This window comes from Terrapene carolina, unplaced genomic scaffold, assembly GCF_002925995.2.
Source record: "Terrapene carolina triunguis isolate 2854851 unplaced genomic scaffold, T_m_triunguis-2.0 Scaffold95, whole genome shotgun sequence".
NCBI classification, from domain to species: domain Eukaryota; kingdom Metazoa; phylum Chordata; order Testudines; family Emydidae; genus Terrapene; species Terrapene triunguis.
In genome coordinates this window covers 6,589,181-6,611,725 of record NW_020664446.1, presented here as the reverse complement: position 1 = coordinate 6,611,725, position 22,545 = coordinate 6,589,181, and the positions used below count along the sequence as shown (strand labels likewise).

The 22,545-nt window shown below is 46.7% G+C and overlaps 1 protein-coding gene across 1 annotated transcript in view; it reads right to left on the bottom strand.

The window, feature by feature from the left end:
* The window catches only part of SORCS3 (sortilin related VPS10 domain containing receptor 3), a 464,482-nt gene that overhangs the window by 41,214 nt on the left and 400,723 nt on the right, over window positions 1-22,545 (bottom strand). The window contains exons 15-17 of the mRNA XM_024208853.2: window positions 8,480-8,597; window positions 5,261-5,394; window positions 720-833 (exon numbers count right to left, since the gene is read on the bottom strand). Coding sequence (XP_024064621.2) covers window positions 720-833; window positions 5,261-5,394; window positions 8,480-8,597 — 366 coding nt within the window. The remainder of the gene's footprint in view (window positions 1-719; window positions 834-5,260; window positions 5,395-8,479; window positions 8,598-22,545) is intronic.

The window sequence follows — 22,545 nt, the reverse complement described above, 5'->3', positions numbered from 1 at the left end:
ACGTTCTGGAACAACCCTACCAAAAAAACCAGCGTCAGCAGCCCAGCATTCCAGAGTAACCCTATCAAAACAAACCAGGGTTTGGAGCCCAACATTCTGGAGCCACCCTATCAAAACGAACCAGTGGGCAGAGCCTGGTACTCATGAGCAACCCTGCGTCAGCCCTCAAAGCACATGCAGCTTAAGAATATGAGGAATGTCACAGTAACAAACCAGTATGTGCAGACCCAGTGCTATGGGAACCCTATAATAACAAACTACTAAATACACAGGGTGAAGGCGGGAAAAACTGGGTAAGGACGCACAGCATAAACCCAAGCTTCCTAAAGAGTTGTTATAAATAAGAACAGTAAGAGAGAAACAAATTATATGAAAAATCACGGAAAATACCCTGAGCGTGTCCGTTTACATGTTCAGCAGCTGCTCAGATGGATATTCTGATTCGTACTTTAATTTTGCAGCAGTGGTGGCATGAAGTGTGGGCTCCCAGGATCATATATCACTTGAGAGCAATGCAATATCTACATGTCACTTATGTTAATGGACTTCTCTCAGTGTCTGAGGAATGAGGCACAGTTCCATATAGACGAGGCTGCAAAAAAGCAACTCGCAAATAAGGCTGGAAACCCGCCAGGCAGAGTAGAGATAACGCTAATGGTCCAGACTTACCGTAAATACCACAAGGTCACCAAAAGCGAGAGCCAGCTGGACTTACTTACCCGGTGCTGTTCAGGTAGCTCTGGCCGAGACTGCAGTCTTTTGGCAAGGAGGACGGGTTGAACCAGAAAGCTGGCATGCACTGGTTGTTACTGTGCCTTTCATAGCCATAGTCACTATGGAAACAGAAAGGTAATGAGGAGCATCAGATCATAATAATTAAGCACTGGAACAGTTTATCTAAAGAGGCTGTGGAATCCCCAATATTGGTGGTTAAGAACAGGTCAGACAAGCACTTGTCCAGGATGGTCCAGGTATACTTAATTGTGCCCTAGTGCATTGGGATGGACTAGATGACCTTTTGAGGTCCCTTCCAGCCCTACAAGTTCTAAGATTCTATGTGCCATGGGTACCCACAATCTTCGGGAATCACCTATTTACTAGAGCTGGCTGGGAAATTTGAGCTAACTTCTTTTTCCTGAAAAATCAAGCTTTATTTTTAATGACGATAGTGGAAGAGAAAATGCAGGGGTTTTGACAAGCCAGGCTACTTATGGGGGAAACAGGAGAAGGGCTGTTCTTTCTACTCATCCTGCCTTCTAGTCCATCAATAAGTATCCAAACCTGGACTCTTTGCTCGGATTTCACTGTGTCCATTCTTGATCAAAACTCCCAGGGTATCAGAAGGAGTCTTGACTCACGGCGAAGTAAAACCAGAGTAAATGATTCGGCAAAGCTCTTAAATATATGCTTAACTTTAAATGCATGCGTAAGTCCATCCAAATTCAGCAACACACACGCTTAAGCCCCATTGACTTTGTTGGGCATTAAGAATATTGGAATGGATTTAAACACATGATTAAGTGCTTTGCTGAATGGGACCCCAGTGAGTGCCCAAATTAGGGAGACTAACACTATGCTAAGCAGCATTGAACACTGAAACTGGAAGGATGGGAGACCCATTCGATGGGCTACGCTACAGAATGGGGAAGAATGCAGCCCCAGAAAGCTTTGCCGAACAGCAAGCATTGCAGAACTTTGGAAGATTTTTTGTTCCATGTGGTGACAAGAGAGGAAGAAAATCTGATTCACTTCTAGCTTAACTAAACCTGGAGCCACTTAATTTTTTGCATTTCCTTTGGTTCCGTGAACCAAACCACGTTCCGGGATCTCGTCACATTCGCGACAGGGAAGCGTCGCACAAAATACAAAGTGCCGGGAGCCGATCTTGAATGATTAGCAGAGGAATAAAGATGAACAGCATGCCTGAACAGTGACAGGGCTAACGAGCAAACAAAGACATGACCGATGCCTGTCCAAAAGAGCATTTACAATAAACAGTGGAACTGCCCTAGTAGTCTAATGGTTACACAACAGAAGGTATGTCTTCCCTGCAGCTGGGAGCGTACCACCAGAGCTCAGACTCCGGAGGTCGGGCGAGCTTCAACTCTGGTGACTGGCTCGAGAGCTGCCACATCCACACTGCTATTTTTACCATGTTACCTTGAGCCCTGCTACAGTGAATCTGTCTACCTGGGCTGGGAGGCTCACTCCCAGCTGCAGTGTAGACATACCTTTACTGTCATTTGGGGGAGAGGAATCCAGCTCACCGATCCTTCCCTGAACCTTTAGGGGATGGAAACACACCCAGCTCACACCCAGTTGTCCTCCCCGTGATGAAGTCACAAGGCTGATCAGAAGTGCAAAGAAGTCAACGGGAGTTTTTTCATTCGTTTTGGTGGGCTTTGGATCAAATCCTCTGAGCCTCCCTCTTTGGCTAGCTGGAGCTAACTTGAGGATTTATAGATAAAGAGGAGGAATAAAAAAAATGATCACGAAGTTCATCTCACAACAAGCCAACAAACTCCAACGCTATGGGAACCACAGACATTACGAAAGCTCCACATGCCCTACGATGCTCTTGGTTTTATCCACGAGCATGCCGGAGTCTGAACGGAAAGCTTCAGAGAAGGGTTTCAGCAAGATGAATTCACTGTGCAGCCTCACTGTTGCCAGTATTCTTTGGAGGACAGAGATTTCCAAGCTGCATAAAAAGGTTCAGAAATTCCCTAATGCTCTTTGTCGCAACGTTCCATTTAATCATTCTCAGAGGGTCAGCCTGGCACAGTAAAGAATGCCTGGCAGTGACTGCGTAATTAAAAATGTTCAGGAGGAGCCGTTCTTTGCCCAAAAGAAGAAAAGAGCTGCATAAATATTTAATAAAATTAAAGACAACATTGCTGTATGCCCCAAAGGCTGTGGGCTCGTTCATTAACTTCTGGTAATTGTATATTAAAATCTCACATGCTGCCCACCATCCCTCTTGCAAGCCCCAGGGTTTGCATAAGTTAGGGAAATAATCAAGTCCAGCTGCTTCTCTGCCTTTCCTTTCTTGACAGAGTAAATAAAGTACTGGGGGGGGAAAAAATACCAGCACGTATTTTAATAACACTTCTCAGTTCCATTGCTTCTGCACAAGGCAAGAGTTTGATTTTTAAAATGATTATGTCCGAGTGTGTCTGCAAGTGTCGGTAGCCACAGCTACGTCCTCATTGTATCTATCCACACGCTTCACACAGGGTTAGCGAACCCATGTGCTTTCATCTATAACTGTGGTCTTGCCATGAATAGTGACTAGGTCATAAGGACAAGGTGGAGTTCCATGCGTCTTGCCCCTCAATGACTCCCAAGCAGATCTCTTCAGCTTACATGTAAAATATGGATTGGCCAAGATTTCCAAAACGGACTGGTGACTTTGGGTGCCCAACTTGAGATGTCTGGAAGGGCCATGTTTTTCAGAAAGTGAAAACCATGAAAACCAGGCCCCTTTAAAATATCTCCGGTTGGGCATCCAAAATGGAGGTGCCCCAATCACTAGTCACTGTTGAAACTCTTTGCTTCGTTCCCCCCCCCACACCCCCGTAACTGTCAGCCCTGCAAACTCAACCTAGGATTGGAATTTCAGCTGGTTCTTTCTGGCCCGTGCATCACTATCAATGAAGATTCAGCACTCAGAACCCAGTTAAGGATTCTGTTGAGGGTGAATCCAGCTGTTTCCACTATAGTTGTGTTGGCTCTGCAGGGCTAACAGGAGAATAAGGCAGTAAAATCTTATTTTAGTGTGTAAGGTAGGTGGAAATGATACTGAATAGATACAGGAAGCGGGTCTATTGAGTAAGAAGGTGCCATTTTTACAGTCACTCTCCAAGGTACAACTGCATTTTAAGGCCAATTAAACTACAGTAGCTTTGCACTTCAGCCTTAAAAATACACCAGGCTGAACTCTGGAATGAGAAAGCAGGAACGCTTCAAAGCAGTAACCAACCAGACAAACACAAAAGCATCTGTGGAGATCAGTGAGAGGCTGAGCACAGTGGCAGAAGCAAATGATGTGGTATGGGTAAATGGTGCAGGGAGGTTCGGTGCTTATTGTAAAACGTTAGCTTTTCTCGTTAAGGGTGAGACCAGCATCCAAATGTGCCACAGCTCCTGGGATAATCCAGAAGAGTCTGAGATTTCATTGCTGCACTAGGAATAAATGAACAATTGGTTCAGCAAAAATGAAAAAAAATCGACCTGATGTCCCTGAACCTTTGCTCAGACCAACCCACCACTGATATTCAGAAAAAGGCAGCTATCTTCCGTCACATTTTTTCTCATTTTGGTTGCACCTGGTGCCTGTCCAGGTCCCAGCCAAGGCTGTATCAGGAAGTCTTGAAAAAAAACCTGTGGCTCAGATCCTCAGCTAGTGTATATTGGCATCGCTCCACAGATGTCATGCAGGAGGCCTCAATGGAATCCAGCCTAGGAAGTCATCAGTGAATTGAGGTGAATTTTCACCAGCTAAGGATTTGGTCCTGCCTACTTAAATGGAAGCAGGAAATGAAAACATCTTCCCAAGACAACCTCTTCTTGTTGCATTCTCAGCCCAGTTTAGCTGTCCAAGAGGTGCAGGTAGTTCAAGTATTCATCTGAACTGCTGGGTGTTTGTGCATGCCCCCCCAAACCTTGTGTGTACCCCCTCCCTTTTGAGAATCAGCTGTTGTTAGTCACCCCTTAGCATCCTCCTGCAGAAATCCCAGACACGGACACTTTCCCCAAATGTAAGAGCAGCATCAGGGTTTTTTAAAAAACCTCAGAGCAGTTTGGAATTTACGATGCCATTACCTCAAAACATCAGTATTTATGCAAAGCAGCCTGTGACGTCTGACAGGCCCACACTGCATGGGGGTGAGGTGGGGGTGAAAGAAGCCGATCTGGCTTTTGCTGGTGACATTTCTTAATAAAGTCTTGCTGAAAAGCAATAACAGTTTCCCAGGCTAAAATGAAAATCATTGCCCTGTTTTGCACGATGCAGCCTCAAGAGGCTACAGAAGTCAAATGAGGCTGAAATTCCTTCCCTATAGGGGCACCCTTTGGAGGGGAAACTCTCCCTTCAAGGTACAACTCTTGCAGTCCTTTGTTAGAATTAGCTGCAAAAAAATGTCCCTTAGCCCTGTACAGCCCACCCTTGGAATTCCATATACATCGAGCCAGCTGGTTCGGAACAGGCACAGAACCAACAGCAGCAGGAACACTCGTTATAATGGGCCAGAATACTTACCACTCGAAGTCCCATTCGGCACAGACACAAGGTTCTGATACAACGGTTCTGGAGTAGTCTCGACCCAGGGCACACTGGGCTCCAGGCTTGCGTTTCTTATAGATCTTCCTCTCTCCCATGACGCAAGGCTCACCCTTCGGCAGCGGAACCATCGCGGATTAGAAAGAGGAGAAGAACATGGAGGATTTCTAGTCTTTGCCCAACCACTATTACTATGCAGCAGGATATCAAAGCATCTTGGGGGATGATTTCCAAAGGCACAAAGGGCAGTTAAGCGCTCTTTGAAAGCCAGGAGGGGCTAGTGCTTAATTCCCATTTACACCTTTAAAAACCTCCTCTGTACAAACTTCAAATCAAGTCTCCCAGGTTCCTAACTCCCATTTACAGCTTCGTAAACCTCCCCCTACACTAACTTCATCAAACTCTCCCACCGACCGCCCCCTTGTGCCTTGCCCATTATTGAAACAGAACGATTATTTCTGTTTTGCAGATGGCAAAATTCATGCATCATCGAGTGCATCGTCTAAGGTCAAGCACAGAGTCAACGACAAAGCTCAGAGTAGAACCCAGGAGTCCCGACTCCTCCTCTTCCCATTACCCCTTACTGCCTTGTAGCACTCGGTCATTTTCTTCAAGCGCTGTGTAGGGGATTAATACTGAGGTTTTCTAAAGCACTACAGGAGGAAGTTTGAAGGAAAGTTCGACCAGATACAGATTGTTTAGGTGAATTACCATCAATCGTCTTTTCTCTTAGGTTGAAATAATTTGTATGAGCCAAAAAAAAACAAACAAAAAAAACCCCAAAACAAACCAACCCAAACCAAAATGCACAATTACATTCCTTATCTTTCTCATGATTACTGATTGCCAAGATGATCCCATGGTATGAAGAACAAGGGAGTTATATGCATTACTTTTTATACAGATCATGTTTTACCTGTTTGATATTATTCTGCCTGACTGCACAGAGTTAAATTAAAGGAAGCTGTTGCTGGAGATGAGGCTCAGGCAGAAAGATACAGAAACGGCAGCAAGCCAGCCATCTCTCCCAAGTCATGGAACTTACAAGAATTTGCATGGGAAGACTGCAGCGTAGGTCAGACCCACGCACTCTCTCCGGCTTCTCCCTTTGCACTGCATGCTATGTTCCTTTGGGTGAATACATAATGCTTTGTTTTGAAGAAGCTGGGTTTGAGACACTTTGATCAGATGCTGTCACAGGAACCCAGAGGAAAAGGGCTTCCAGGTACCAAACACAGTTGGCCCTGTCATGTTAAGGCGGCTGGTAAGAAGGCAAGAGGATGGGGGGCAGCCCAGAGATGCAGTCTAAGAAAGGTAGGATGAAGAGAGTGAAACCTGAGGTGCACCTGAGAGGGACTAAAAGGGGTCCAAACAGTTTGCCCAGCTAGACGCTTTCCCCTTGCTTCATTTTACATTCGTTTTATTTGTTCTGTGTCATGGCTCTATCCACCTAATATATTCCAGGTTCCGTGACGCTCTTTTCGAATGCATCTTCTCTTGCTGATTTCATTCAGTGACATCACAGTTTCAATGTTTGTAATGTCACTTCATCACCGTGGAAAGGACTGTGACATCACAGTGTGGTTGTTTTGCCAAGGGCCCCAACCCTACAAACAACACCCCGAAGGACAGGACTGCATTAACTCCCATTGGCTTCCCAAGGCCCCAAATGACCCTAATGTGATAATAAGCCAGGTGATTACAGAAGAGAAAGTTTATATACTGTGACAGACCCAGACCAGTGGGGTACAGGAGTCTGGTAGAGGGCAAATATACTGGTCATTGGATGAGTAGTTTTCTGTTCCCTGAGTGACCAGAGCAGGGGCTGCACTAGAGTAATCAGGAACCTGCTAGAACCAGTTAAGGCAGGCAGGCTAATTAGGACACCTGGAGCCAATTAAGAAGAAGCTGCTAGAATCAATTAAGGCAGGCTAATCAGGGCACCTGGGTTTTAAAAGGAGCTCACTTCAGTTTGTGGTGGGAGTGTGAGGAGCTGGGAGCAAGAGGTGCAAGGAGCTGAGAGGGTGTGCTGCTGGAGGACTGAGGAGCACAAGCGTTATCAGACACCAGGAGGAAGGTCCTGTGGTGAGAATAAGGAAGGTGTTTGGAGGAGGCCATGGGGAAGTAGCCCAGGGAGTTGTAGCTGTCATGCAGCTGTTACAGGAGGCACTATAGACAGCTGCAGTCCACAGGGCCCTGGGCTGGAACCCGGAGTAGAGGACAGGCCCGGGTTCCCTCCAAACCTCCCAATTGACCTGGACTGTGGGTTCTCCCAGAGGGGAAGGTCTCTGGGCTGTTCCCCAACCCACATGGTGAATCTCTGAGACAAAAAAATCCGCTAATAAGCGCAGGACCCACCAAGATAGAGGAGGAACTTTGTCACAATACATATAATAAAATAATAATTTGGTCTTCTCTGTCCTCTTCAAGCAAAGGGCTCCCGAGAGTTTTCCAAACTTCTGTGCGATAAGTAGATACTTTTATATCCATTTTACAGATGGGGAAACGGAGGCACAGAGACAGGAAATGGCTTGCCTGAGTGAGTGGTGGAGCCAGAAATAGACTCCAGAACTCTTATGATTTAACTCCAAGACCTTACTTTAAATCAGCAATGAGGAACAGCACATGCTAGTGGAATGGAATTTCTAAACACTGTTACACGTTTAAAAGTACACTGGCATGGGGCTGGAGTTCTTTACCCTTTTTCCTGGGTTCACAACTATCAGCTGACAGAATTCCCCTGTTGGTATCTCTCTAGTGACTGATCCAATGATTTTAGGTTAGTTTATCTAACTGGGCCAGATTCCTGTTTACACTAAGTCCCCTTTATACTTCTCTGGCAGTGTAAGGGGGCCTCTTAACATGGGAGTACATTACATTACAGGCCCCTATTATACTGCCAGAGCGGTGGAAAGGGACCTTAGTGCAAATAAGAACTTGGCTCAGTGGGTTTCACTGTGCTCTCCATGCATTCCAAAGCACAAGTTGAGTCTAACCGAGATTTAATGCCATTCTGGAAAAGCAGCAGAGGAACTATTTAAAATATGTGATATCTATAGGTCAGAACCGCCTCACTGATTTGATGAATGCTAGATCCTTCCCTCTCTAAAGAACGTGATCGGCTCCTACCCACAAACACTCGGAGCTTGAAAGGCAGCGTTGTGCCCCATAAAAGACTGCGTAGGGAGTCAATAGTACCTGATTGTGCAGGTGCCAGGTCTGGTAGTCCTCTTTGTTGCACCTCCTGCTGAAGATGGATTTGTAGTCCACTTTGACCAGCTGCCATTCAGAGCGGAGACTGAAGTGGCCAAAAATTCTGAGCATTGGAAAAGAGAGAAAGGCAGACACACAGTCAGCCATGGAAATACGGAGCCTCCATACAAAAGTGAACCAAGGGTGGAAACCAACACAGAATCCCACAACGTATTACAAGAAAAGAACATAAGAACGGCCATACGGGGTCAGACCAAAGTTCCATCTAGCCCAGTATCCTGTCTTCCGACAGTGACCAATGCCAGGTGCCCCAGAAGGAATGAACAGAACAAGTAATCATCAAGTGATCCATCCCCTGTCGCTCATTCATAGCTTCTGGCAAACAAAGGCTAGGGACACCATCCCTGCCCATCCTGGTTAATAGCCATTGATGGACCTATCCTCCATGGATTTATCTAGTTCTTTTTTGAACCCTGAGCCTTTACCTTCCTGTGCCTCAGCTTCCAATCATCTGCTTGTACATGGTATCCTGTTCTCTGTCCCTTTGTGTATCCTGCCTTATTAGAGTGCAATGGATACACAATGGACATACTCCTGTATGTCTGTATAGCACCTGGCACAATGGGGTCCTGATGTTAGCTGTGGCTTTTAGACACTCCTGTCATGCAAATAATTATAGTAAGGAGTAGCCCCATTAAAGCCAGTGGAATTACTCAGGTGAATACAGTTATACATGTATTTATAGGATCGGGTCCTTTCTGAGACGACATGTTCTCACTGGTGTTAAATATTCTGATTGTACAAAAAGGAGAGAGAACCCAAATGTTAAAAAAATCACTATGCAGCAAAGAATGAAATGAAAATAGAGACCAACATGATGGAGGTGCTTAGAACATAAGAAGGGCCATACTGGATCAGACTAATGGTCCATCCAGACCAGTATCCTGTCTTCTGACAGTGGCTATTGCCAGATGCTTCAAAGGGAATGAACAGAACAGGGAAAACATCAAGTGATCCATCCCCTGTCGCTCAGTCCCAGCCTCTGGCAGTCGGGCTTGGTAAACATGATGCAAGATGAGGGCCTGCAAAGACTGCAAACTACCATCTCCTAATTAGTTCAACTTCTCTGGAGCGAGGTCATGTCAGGTGATAATCGTTTTCCACCGCTGGGCAGGAACTTCCTTTTTTGGCAATTCTTTGGAGCAGGCTGATCATTACCAATGATTCAGTGACCCACGTCTATGGCCGATCTGGAGATGTCTCGTTCATGATGTGCCCCCAAGCTAGTGGACTTGTTGCGTGAGGCCCCCAATCAACACTGGGGCCTGTTTGTGCCAGATGCTATGCAGGCCCAGGCACACAGTAGGAGCAGAAAAGCGTGCATTCTAGATAGACAGGATAGACAATGGGATACAGCACAGGATTGGGGACTGAGGCACAGAGACGTAAGAACTGGGATTGTCAGGCAGGCCAATGAACATTAAACCCCAGACTAAGGGCTTTGCCCAAGGCAATACCAGACGTCTGTGGGCTGGCATCAATTCAAAGCAGCACCTTCCCCACAGGGCCATCCTTCCTCATACCCATAAAATCACGCACATGCCTAAGTGTTTCCAAGTTCAGGGCCAACGTGAGGCCAACCGTCTCGACGCTAAACATTCTGTGCTGCCCTGCTGTGTGATAAACACGAAGAGAGTTTACTTGGCAGAAGTTCACGTCTTTTACAAAGAAACAACTCACAACAAAACCGCCTTTAATTAATAAATAACATCAGGTATCTACACAAAAGGCTCCATTCATCTGGAATCATTCAGCTAGCCGCAGGGAACCTGCTTTTCAATCAAGCAACTACTTCTTATTCCTCACGCCAACGGTTCTTTTCTCCATAAGAAGCGGCTTTTCAACCGGCTGGAGCCATATTTCCAACGGGGTGCGTGGTGCAGGGAGACGGGGGCCACAGACATCAGTTGACCACTTTAAAAGCCGTAAACAAAGCTACAGTCTCACAGAGGGGAGGGAAAAGAAAATGAAATGAAGGCAATGGAGCAAATCAACGCATCATCAGAACAAGCCAATGCGAGCAGCTTGTTCTCCCCAAAGCTGAGAGTCTCGGATGAAGAAGAAAAAGATCTTAGAACTCAACAAAATAATTCTTTAACTGAGGTTTTTAAATACATATAGAATCATAGAATCATAGAATATCAGGGTTGGAAGGGACCTCAAGAGGTCATCTAGTCCAACCCCCTGCTCAAAGCAGGACCAATTCCCAACTAAATCATCCCAGCCAAGGCTTTATATAGATATGATTTGTTAAACCTACATCATTTCCAACATTCAACTAGAAGCAGGTGTCACTGTATCACCTTAGCTAGAGGGTTGATAGGAAGGAGAGGGAAATATTTTTCCAACACACCACACCTTTCACCAACCTAAAATTCAACCAGGCTATTCATGAGCTTAGAGGGTTTTAAAATTCTTTTATATACAAAAAAGAGGGGGAATTGCAAGATGATTTGCAAGTCTCACAGTGAGAGGGGAAGAAAAACAAAGATCAAGAGAATGCAACCCTCAAGATACAAACATTCCTAACCTACATAGCACTGTAACCTTATGGCTGTAACCCTCATCCCAACCTCTCCAGTGTTTGCCACCATCCCTTGCTCTGCCTCATCTTATCCTAGATTGTAAACTCCTAAAGGCTCATGGCTTTGCCTCTCCTCTGCCTGCAAGGTACTATGCAAGCTTACAGTGCTGTGGAAATGCAAATGTAGGGAGCAGTGGCACGGATGGTGAAGGGCCAGAGAGGGACGGAGACCCCTATTACAGGGAGTGAGGAGCTGCACTGCCCCGGGGGCAGCTTCGGAAGCGACTGCACCATTGGAGTTATACGATCCCTCCCCCAGTACCTCGACACGCAGGGCAAGTGTGTGTGCTGTACCTGCCCTTTGGATGGTGCATTCCTACTCCCACCTGCTCGGTTCTGCAGACTGGTGTGGACTCTCGAGGAACGTGGGGCAATGATCTCCCCTCATTCACATCCACTTTGGTGACGTGTGCTAGAGCCAGGCACAGCCTGAGCCCGAGGCAGGTGGGGGAGCCCCTCGGCTCTGGGGAACTCAAACCTTTCTGAGCTGACTGCTTTTTGGCACCCAGCGGGTTAGTTTTATTTCCCTGACTGGCTGCTGTAAAACCAGCTTCACGCCCATGCATGGCAACATCGGCCGCACACTCAGCAGCTCCGGCAGCAGCAGCTTCATACCCACCGGCTCTGCATTCAGTAACCGCGTTCTGTGTATGGGCTTAGCTAGTGGCTAAGTTATTCTACTGAATCCCTGTGTCGCTTTTCCTCTAAACCTGGTTCCTGCCGGATTCGATACGGGTGATTTAAACGAGGGCAAAGGAGGGTTAGATGATGGAAATGTCACTCCGTTTAGTGAGCCAGCCCCTCAGCTGGTATAACGAGGCCTAGTCCCATTGACTCCCACAAAGCGATGCTGATTTACTCCAGCTGAGGGACTGGCCTGGGGTGTCTATTTCATTGAACTGTGCCCCCACCCCCCAAAGAGCTTACCTTGGATCCTGGGTCTCTGTGTGCTAGTAACTCAGGGAGCGGCACGCTGCCCCCAGGAGGAAGGGGGACCAAGGGCAGGCTCAGAGGCAGGGTGACAAGATGTCCCGATTTTATAGGGACAGTCCCGATATTTGGGGCTTTGTCTTATATAATGCCAATTACCCCCCACCCCCTGTCCCGATTTTTCACGCTTGCTATCTGGTCACCCTACTCAGAGGCTGCTAGGCAACAAATGGGGGGAGAGAGAGGAGAGCCATTATTTCAAGTGCGAGGGCCCCCATAGCTCAGGGGCGTGACAGGAAGATGCCTGCTCAGAGGAGGAGCAGTGTCGGCGGGAAAGGAGGTGGTTAGAGTCAAGTGATTGACAAGCAAAATTAGAAGTCGGCACCTGTGAGGGCTTGCTGGGGGTGAGTCCCAGGCCTGCATGCAGGGTCTCCCTGAGAACTGGCCCCTGGGAACGTGGTAGCAATATCCCTAAACTTCTTCCTTTCCCTCTTCCAGGTAACTCCCAGTTTATAGAGTTTTGTTGGGAAAACTCCGTGCCCAGCCTGGCTGAGTTAGTCTTTTAGCTCCCTTGATAAAATCAGTTGCCACGAGGCATGTACTGCTCGTGCTGCTAGTCCAGGCCTGCCCACCTGCTGCGATTGGATCTGAGCTCTAGGGTAGGAGATCAGGAGTTAGGATTTTCAGAATAGTTAGTATAATCTCCACCTGATCCCTGCATCTTGAGAGGGGAAATCTTGGGAACAGAAGCCGCCTGCTTCCTGTGTGAAGAGGACACCTGCCCACTGCAACTGCCAGCCCCTGTGCAGTTGTGGAGGAGTCTGGATTCATCTCTGAACCTGTGGATCATTCGTGGAGCGGTGAGTGCACCATCTTTTAGTTAGACAGTCAGGGAAACTGACTATTCCCTGAACTGTGTCCTCAAGCCAGGGAATAAGGGTTTGGTGATTTTATTACCTACTGACTATTTAACTTGTAGAGGGACTTACCATCTTATCCAACATGCACGTCTTTTGGGCCGGATTGAACCCAGGCACCTGCTACAGGAGATACGTTGTCATAGGTCATCCAGGGCCACTACGAACCAGTAGGACAGGACATTTGTCTCGTGCTAGATCAGGTCACGTGCCTGGGGAATGTCATGGGTATTCTCAGCGTGGGTACTGGTGACCCTGAACATAGTGTTTTACCTTGTTCTGTTATATTTATTTCCCATTTACTACAATTACTCTCTTGACTATATTGTGTGCTTGTGTTAGTTCTTGGGAGCCGCCAATCATCTGGCCCGTAAGTGGGAGTTGTCCTGTGCTTAGAATTTTCCTTCCAAGCTGCCCTGGTGACCCTGCCAGGAAGGAGCAAGGGAGGTGGAGCCACCGCCAAATACACTCCTATGGGAAGAAAATAAGGACGTGCCATGACACCCTGCTGAACTAGAGGCAGCTAGCTTCCAGATGAATCCAGGCCTGTCCCTCACAACCTGTAAGGAGATTGGCATGAAAGGAGGTAGTCGGGTGGATAGGATGCTACAACATCATCAACAGAGCAATAAACACTTGCTTGAACCCAACAGACAACACGGCTAGAGAAACCAAGAAATAGCGATCGGCCAGAACAGGGGCGTAAGAGCTGTCTCAAGATGAGCCACTGGGGTCTCCCTCTGCACTAACATTAGCGGACTACACAGCAGGGAAAGCAGAAGGCTGCGTTGACCTTTCATCAGCAACGAAACTCACCAGAGCCACTTGCTTTTTGAACAAAAAGAAAAACATTGAAATGCTTGCATGGTAATGACAATTAATGGAAAAAACAAGGTTTCCTAAGTGGAAGGGAATATATTAGCATTCCAAAAGCACAAAGCGTTAGCTACTCTTTAATTAAATGATTTCAAAGAAGATCTTTGTATATAATTGCTATAATTTAGAAGGAAACAATACTACACTAAATGTAATTAGAGCAATATGAACGGTAAGGGATGTTTCCCTCTGTGCTGCTGACATGGTTCTGGGTCACCTGATTTTTATAAGAAGTGTTTTGGTTTTTTTTAAGAAAAAGCTTCTTAATGCTGATAAACTATCATGATCCAGCCTTCGATGTGAAGCGCTGCAAGTAGGCAAGAAAAGCTGTTGTATCTCCACTCTGGCAATACAGTCACCAATTATATGTCCCACCAAGATACTTATAGCCCTTTTCTGATGTACAAACCCATCAACATCGTGAAGGCTGCATTTCTAGGTGCAAGTGGTCCTGTCTCAGCATGGGGGGATGGACTAGTTGACCTCTCGAAGTCCAGTCCAGCCCTACATTTCTGTGATTCATTTGAAGACAGAAGGTATGAACTACTTTTAGAGTAATTCAGGACAAGGAATGGTAGGAGACTATCAAAAGAATACATTCCCAAGGGAAATGGGGAAAGCCCCATCCAAGTGGGACGTGTGAAAGTAGGCTCAAGAGAACATTGTAGGGAACCGTCCCTGCCCTGGCAGGGGATGCAGGGGGTGACCACCCCTACTAGATACTCTAGAGCATGAGGTTCTGTAGTGGGGTCATAAAATAGCTCAATTTGGGATCAGAAAGGCTAAGCATTTATTTTAAAGTGTGGTTATGGCCAGGAAAGCAACCATGGCACTGGGACAAGGTTTAAAGGTGCTCTGGTATGTAATGGGTTACCAGGTACCTGTCTATCATGTGGCTGATCTAAGTGGGGTTATGAAAGGAAGGTGGTCAGAGGTGAATGGGAAGTTATCATTAGGGAAGGGGCATGTCCTCTCCTCTCCCAGTTGTCTGACACTGGAAAGGCCCCCGTCGTTGGAATTGATTTGTCATTGTTCTGAGTTTGTATTTTTGGAAATAAAGCAAGGCCTGAGGAAAGGGATATGAAGAGACGTAGCTGGGGGGTTATTTTTCTGTCTCCAGCTTGGGAGTCTGCACACAGACGGCACGTCTACACTACAAACTTCAGTCAACCTATGTTAGGTCGAATTACAGCCACCGCAGTTACTACGGTGGTTCATGTCCACATTATGCCTCTTTCTGTCGGCGGTGCACGTCCTCACCAAGAGCGTTTCTACCAACTCACGAGGAGCCGTGTGGGGGGCTGAAAGTCCGGGCTCTCAGCTCCACGTGCAGCTCCCTGCTGGGAGCCTGGCTGCCCCCCAGCTCTCGGCTCCCCGCTGCCCCCTGGGTTCCTGGCGGGGAGTTTCATGGCTGGAGTCTGGGTGGCTGCCAGGTTCCCAGTGAGGAGGCTGGGCAGCAGCCCAGCTCTAGCTGAAGCCCCTACCCCGCTCCCGTCCCGGGATGACAGCCTTAGCTATGAGCCTGGCCTGGGGTTCACAGCAGAAAGCCTACCAGCCTTTCTTGTCAATTTCACGGCTCCAGCAGGGAGCCGTGAAATTGACAAGAATGACAACCAACAGCCAATGTAAGTAACAGTGTCTACCTGGACATAAGCCCTACGCCTCTCGAGGGGGTGCAGTTATTACGTTGCTGTATTACATTGGTGGGAGTAAGGCTGTGGTGTAGACACTGACATAATTAGGTTGACATAAGATGCCTTATGTCGACCTAGTAGACAAGGCCTGAGTTACCTGCACCTTTCCATTCAACAGAGCAGCTCCATGAGTGTGTCTGTCTCGTATCTGGTTACTTTACTCACTAAATTAGGGAATTTGTTTTCTGTTTGTTTTTTCCCCCTAAATATTGCTAACTGTCTAGAGGCAATACAGATAAAGCAGAACAAGGTGAACTCTTCATTCTGTCTCACACATCCCCAATAACATTGTCAATCAGGATGTAACTGCAGCACCTTAATTGCTAGCTGGGCTGGAAGAAGATGAAAGATGAGCGCTTGGTTTTCAAGAGCCTACTTTGGAAAGTCAATATGAAAAGCCATCTTTAGATTTCCCATCTGAGCAGGTCTTATCTGGATGTCATTGAGAAGCAATAAATACGGGAGCCCAGATGGCATTCAGACAGAGGCACTTTTCTGACTAAGTACACTTTAATAAGTATTCTCCACTCTGGGCCATAAAACGATAATTTACTGTCCATAGACATGACAGATTTAGTTTTCCTTCCTCAAAGTAAACAGTTAAAATTCGTGTGGATTCCCAGCGAACACAAGAGGGTCGACTCAACCACCATCATTCTCAGCTCTCAATTAAGCGATTGCTAAGGAACCACAAATCCCATCCCAATCCCTTCTGTTACAGAAATTAGGTTATGCTTTTATTGCGGGGCTGAATGTCATTAATTTGCAAGCAAATTATTAGAAACCTAGAAAACAGTTCTGAAACGCCTGCAGATTTACGATGAAGTCATTTCGGAAAAGGTCAGTGGCAACACTGCTATAATTAAATCTTTCATTAATTTTTTAAATACACAACAACTTACAAATGCAGTATAAATTGACCAGACGACCTTGCAGGAAATTATTACAGCCCTCTTTCATGTTGTACAATAATCTAGCAGTCCGGAGAATTGCATTTCCTCTCCCTCCTTGTTTTAATTGACGATGGAGTTTCGTGTTTGTTGCGTAGCAATAATTAGTAGTGGTGGATCGGGCCAGGGATTTGGATGGCTTGGGGGTTATGGAACACCAAGGTTTTGCCCTCCATCGATTCAAAGCCCACCCCAGCTTGGTAAGTGAGAAAAAGTTCTAACAACGTCACAGCCAATGAGTTCCCTAGGCAAAAGGACTTAGTGGTAACAGTCTGGGTCCATTGCTGCTGGTGGCTGGGGATGGGACACTAGCGGAGGAGGGCTCTGAGTGACAAAAGAGAATTCTTTCCCAGGTGTCTGGCTGGTGGGTCTTGCTCACGTGCTCAGGGTCTAACTGACTGCCATATTTGGGGTCGGGAAGGAATTTTCCTCCAGGTTAGACTGGCAGAGACGCTGGGGGGCTTTCGCCTTCCTCTGCAGCGTGGGGCATGGGTCACTTGCAGGTTTAAACTAGTGTAAATGGCGAATTCTCTGTAACTTGAAGTCTTTAAACCAGGGTTTGAGGACTTCAATAACTCAGCCAGAGGTTAGGGGTCTATTACAGGAGTGGGTGGGTGAGGACTTGTGGTCTGCAACGTGCAGGAGGTCAGATCTTGAAGTCTATGAGTTTAAGAAAAGCCAGTGGCTACTGTAGCGGGGCGGTCACCCCGCTCTGGCCCGGAAGGGGTTAAAAGCAGCCCTGCAGAGGGCTGTGGCTAGACTGATTGGGGGAAGCAGCAACAGCTGGGGCCACGCCCCAATCAGGCCCCAGCTAGCCCTATAAGAGGGCTGAGGGCCAGAGGCTGAAGGACACACTCTCTCTAGCTCCCTAGAGAGAGAAGGACCTGGCTGCCTGGGAAGGGTATCTAGGGTGGAGCAGTGCTGGGGAAGGGCAGAGGGAGCTGGGGAGCTCCAGCCTAGCAGAGTTAAGGGCCCACAAGCGGGTACCAGGGTTGCAGAAGTGCAGCCCAGGAATAAGCAAAGGCAGCTGGTCCAAACCCCCCTTGCTGATGATGAGTGGTTTATAGACTGCAGTCCACCCCAGTGAGCGGGGGCTGGATAATGACAGGCAGTAGCCACTGAGGGGTAGGGGGTTCCCCTGGGAGGGGAAACCCAGACTGAGGGGGTACTGTCAGGGGGCAAAACCCTAATCTAGAAGGGCACCTGGGTCCGGGAGGGACACGGGGGCCAGGGCAGGCGAGACACTGGCCTACAGAGGGCGCGCCGGAGGCCAGAGAGCTAATTCCCTGGACAACCAGCAGGAGGCGCCGCAGCAGTGAGTCGCCGCCTCGCCACAGCTACTCAGGCATGGAAATACAAGTGCTTCCTCAGTCCTACATCAAGCCTCTTTATATCATGTTTGAAGTAACCTGACCGTGCAATATACAGGGCAAACCTGTGTGGCTGCTGTCTGTATTTGGTTGGACCTGTTCTCTGGATATATAAATAAGGCCTTTGATCTCCAGAGTTGCCCATTTAACTCATAATGGAAGCTGGAGCACTGGGGCATTTGCAATGCCTCATATTGTCGACTGAGTCTTACAGACCCCTCATTGATAATACAAGGTTTTACGGAGCATGAAGATGCCAAGTGGAAAGGGAGCGCTAAGAACATCACGCAGAGGCCCTGACCTCCCAGTGACAGCAAGCATCTTCATTCATTCCACAGATATTAGTACTTTCCTTCCATTGCTAACATCAAGGTTGGTGAGATAACAATTTGGCTCACTTTGTTTCTTGTACAGGCCACAACACAATCCCCTTTGAAGTTAGATGTTGTCAGGATTCGGCCCAATACAATATATGGTTTATTTACAAAATACTTTAAAGGTTTTTTTTTTTCCCTTTTCTATAAATACATTAACTAATTAATTAAAATCCTAGCAATCTAGCCCCTTTGTAATGTACCCTGTGGCGTGACACTCCATATTCTTCATAGAAATATAGTTATGATATGAATATGGCCTAAGTAAGATATGTATTTATACAAGATGGGCCTTGTAAGGTACCATTGGACAGGTTATAAGTTACTAATGTATCATTTCTGTATCTAAAGTAAGGAATATTGACTATGTAACAATTACAACTGGGTGCGTATTTGGGAGACACCCACCAGACAACTGGCCATCTCAGCCCTGATGGGCCATTAGGAAGAAACACTAAGACTTTAAAGATACTAATCTCGCTCCTTCCTGAGAGGCGTAACACTACCAGGTCAGGTGGTCCTGTCACCTGGTACTAAGCACCATCTTGGACTTCTAGTAATTTTCCATTAAAAGGAGGGGGAGGTCAAGACTGGGAAACCAAAGATTCCCGCCTTATGTAAATCTTATTTAAAGCTGGGGAGGAAGGCAAACCGGACTTTCCTTCATTGCCTACCCGATAAGAAAGGCTGCTGAAAGTACCTGAAGGGACAAAGGAACGAACCTGGGGCGAAAGGCAGGGCTGAGTCCAGACTGAGACAGGGTCCAGTCTATAAAAAGAAATAACTAGAACTCTAACCTACAGAAACGCTGCAACTGGCCTAAAATAACATTTAGGGTGAGGAATTATTTCTTGAAACCAGTCTCTTTAAGATCTTAAACTTATTATGCGTGTTTTGTTTTATTTGCTCGTAATCTGCTTTGTTCTGTTTGCTATACCTTATAATCTGCCTTTTATAGTTAATAAAGTGGTTTTTTTATTATTAAACCCAGTTTGTGCAATTTCTGCGTGGGGCGGGGGGGGGAAAGAAGTTGTGCGTATCTCTTCACATTTAGGGAGAGGGCGAATTTTTATGAGCTTGCGCTGTGCAGATCTTTCTATACAGCACAAGACATTATTATTTTGGGTTTATTCCGCAAAGGGGGTGTGCATGTGAGTGCTGGGTGAATCCTCTCACACAGAGCTGACTTCAGTCTGTGTCTGCAGCTGGGTGTGGCCCTACCTGTGTGTGTGCTGCAAGAGGCCGGAGAGCCTAATTCATCAAAACAGGGACCGGGAATCCAGGCTAGTGGAGCAGGCGGGCTCAGTGAAACCCCAGTACATCAGATGGCATCCCAGAAGGGGGGTCCAATCCATCACACACCCTACTCAAGCAATGTGAATTTGTCCACACAACACTATGAGACATTTATCGATACGGGAACCTATTTTACCTTCAGGTTCCAAAGGTGGAAACACGATTATAAACAGCGAATATTAAATACATAAATACATACATAAATAAACAATGGATGAGTGACTCCATCTTAATTTGTAGAGTGGCGTTCACAAAGCCTTAGGCATGTCTCTGAAGCAATGCCTCCTACAACTTGGGTGGCCCAGCCACTGGTATTTAATGGAAGGGTCGGAGAGTATTGGTTTTGCAGCTTTGAAGAAAAACCTAGTGGCATGTGGACACATTCTCCCCTATTAGCAAAGAGTAAGGAGTGTCCTATGTCCTGTCGATCAAAATTCACTGGATGGAAAATCCACTGTAATTGTCTGAACATCAACTCAAATTTGACATAAAATAATAACAACGTTCACTTCTGCAGCATCGATTTCAAAGTTCTTCCTGAGAGTTAATTAAGCACTGCAGCATCCTTGTGAGTTACACAAGTATTATCGTTTCCATTTCCAAGATGGGTGAAATGGGGCAAAGAGGGGAAGAGGATCAGTGCTACCCCAGGAGTCAGCAGCTTCACACGGGTTGGAACCAAGCAGTCGAAGTGTCTCCCAATCCGGTCTTCTAACCACTGCACTGCCGGTTCCAGCCCTTTCACTAAAGATGTCGTTGTAGCATAGTCTCAACAGAAATATATGTGGATCCCCACCACCTATGGAAAGAGGTAGGAGATCCTCTGTAATGCGCAGATAGACTTTTAATAGATTTTAAGGCCAGAAGAAACCATTAGGTCACCTAGTCTGACCTCCTGCATAGCACATGCCAGAGAATTTCCCCCAGTTACCCCTGAAACGAGCCCAATGACTTCTGAGCAAATAAATCAAAACACCAACAACCGCACCCAGAATGCAATGTGTGTTCCTGCTACAAAATCTTGACCCGGTGTGCCTAAAAAGGCTGCAGCAAAGGGGCACTGGCTCCCGAACGCAGGCTTAGCATTTAGGGCTCAACACATGCAAGCAACGGCGGAACAATTGCAAACTGAGCCAGTGGGGTTAGCGGCTATGAATGGAGAGTCAAAGCCGAGCCGTTCCCCATGAATTAAACATAAATTATGACTTTGAAGACAAGCAAATGGGCTGTGTAACCTTCTGATTGTTTTTTATTAGGGTTTAGATGGAATTGGGGTGAAAGGAGGTCACCGGTTACATAGAAACTGGATGGAATGAGAGTGAGACAAAAGAACCAGAACCTAATTGAGAGAGACATAGACCAGCAATTAGGGAGAGTGGAAGAGGAGCCCGAGTGATATTATCTAATGATTGGCAAGATGATGCAGGCAGCGAGAGACTGGAAAGGAAATATAAAAGATGAAGGATGACAGTTAAAGGAAGGCAATCGCCAATGAAAAACACTCTATAATTTTTCTCCAAACAATAAATAGGGTCTTTAAAAGCCACTTTGAAGCTTTTAATTCAGTTCATTTCACCTGACCGTTGGGTCAGAAACGGCTGCTTCAGGGCAACTGGATGACATAAGTCAAGGCTGCCTGTGCTTCTCTCTGCGGGTGGGAAAGGATGAGAAGAAATGGCAATCATCTTTGGGAAGGGGGAGACAAGATCTGGAAGGGGTAAGAAGACAGAAACCATTTTTTACCCAATCAAATATATGGTCCATTCAGAAAGGAATGGGGCCAGATCCTCTGCTGGAGTAGATCAGCACAGCTCCACCAGGTTCAATAAAGCTATCCCGATTTACTCCCGCTGTGGATCTGGCCCATGGTGTCAAGAACAGTCTGACAACTTAAACCCCGTTTTTATGGATATAAAATAGGTTGGTCAGCTCCATCTAATACTTTCTATTAGAGACGGCCCAGTGCCAGCCAATCTGGATTTCAGAACTATACAGATCTAGGGTTTTGGTTTAGCCCATTACAAAGGGTTGGCTACAAAAATCGGGACCTGGGTGCAGCTTCCAAGCCCCACAAAACCCAGGGAAGGTGTTTGGATCACGTTTGAATTTGGGCCCATCACTATACCCACGTGTGCTCTCTCTTAAAATGAGTTATTCAGCAGTTTGTCTTCACCAAAATGCTGTCATAAGCACCAAGCCTGGAATAACAAAGGAGGGAGACAGAACCTGGGAGAAACTGGTCTCAGCATTATTTTTCCCACAGTTATTTACACCAGAAGGAAATGAAATTAAAAGAGCACAAAATACCTTGCAATGTCCTTTTTAGACAACACACCCACCCTCTGCTTAGACTTTGTAACTCTTCTGGACACAGGTAGTGGCGGCATAAATTCTGGAATGTCAGTCATTAAAAGCTGTTGGCAAACATTGGGATTCACAGACTATATCACAAATAGACCCTTATTACAACTTGGCTGGGCTTGGGAGTAAGCCACCGGCCTAGCCCGAAGGAGCTCAAAGTTCAAATCTCAGCTCCACCCCAAACGCCCTGTGTCAAGCCACTTAATCCCCCAGTTTTTCACCTGTCAGAAGGGATACTACGCCTTCCTTTGGCTGTCTTATCTGTTTAGTTTCTACACTCGTTGGGGCAGTGATTATCCCTTAATATGTATAATTAGGGCGCTACCAAATTCACGGTCAATTTCGTGGTCAGAGGATTTTAAAAGTCGTAAATTTCATTATTTTAGCTATTCAAATCTGAAATTTCACCATGTTGTAATTGTCGGGGTCCTGACCCAAAAAGGAGTTGTGGAGGCGGGGGGGTTGCAAGGGCATTGTAGTGGGGGCTGCGGTACTACTACTCTTACTTCTGCGCTGCTGCTGGCAGCTGCGCTGCCTTCAGAGCTGGGCAGCTGGTGAGCGGCAGCTTCTTTACTTCTGCGCTGCTGCTGGTGAGAGGCTGCCTTCAGAACTGGGCACCTGGACACCAGCCGCCGCTCT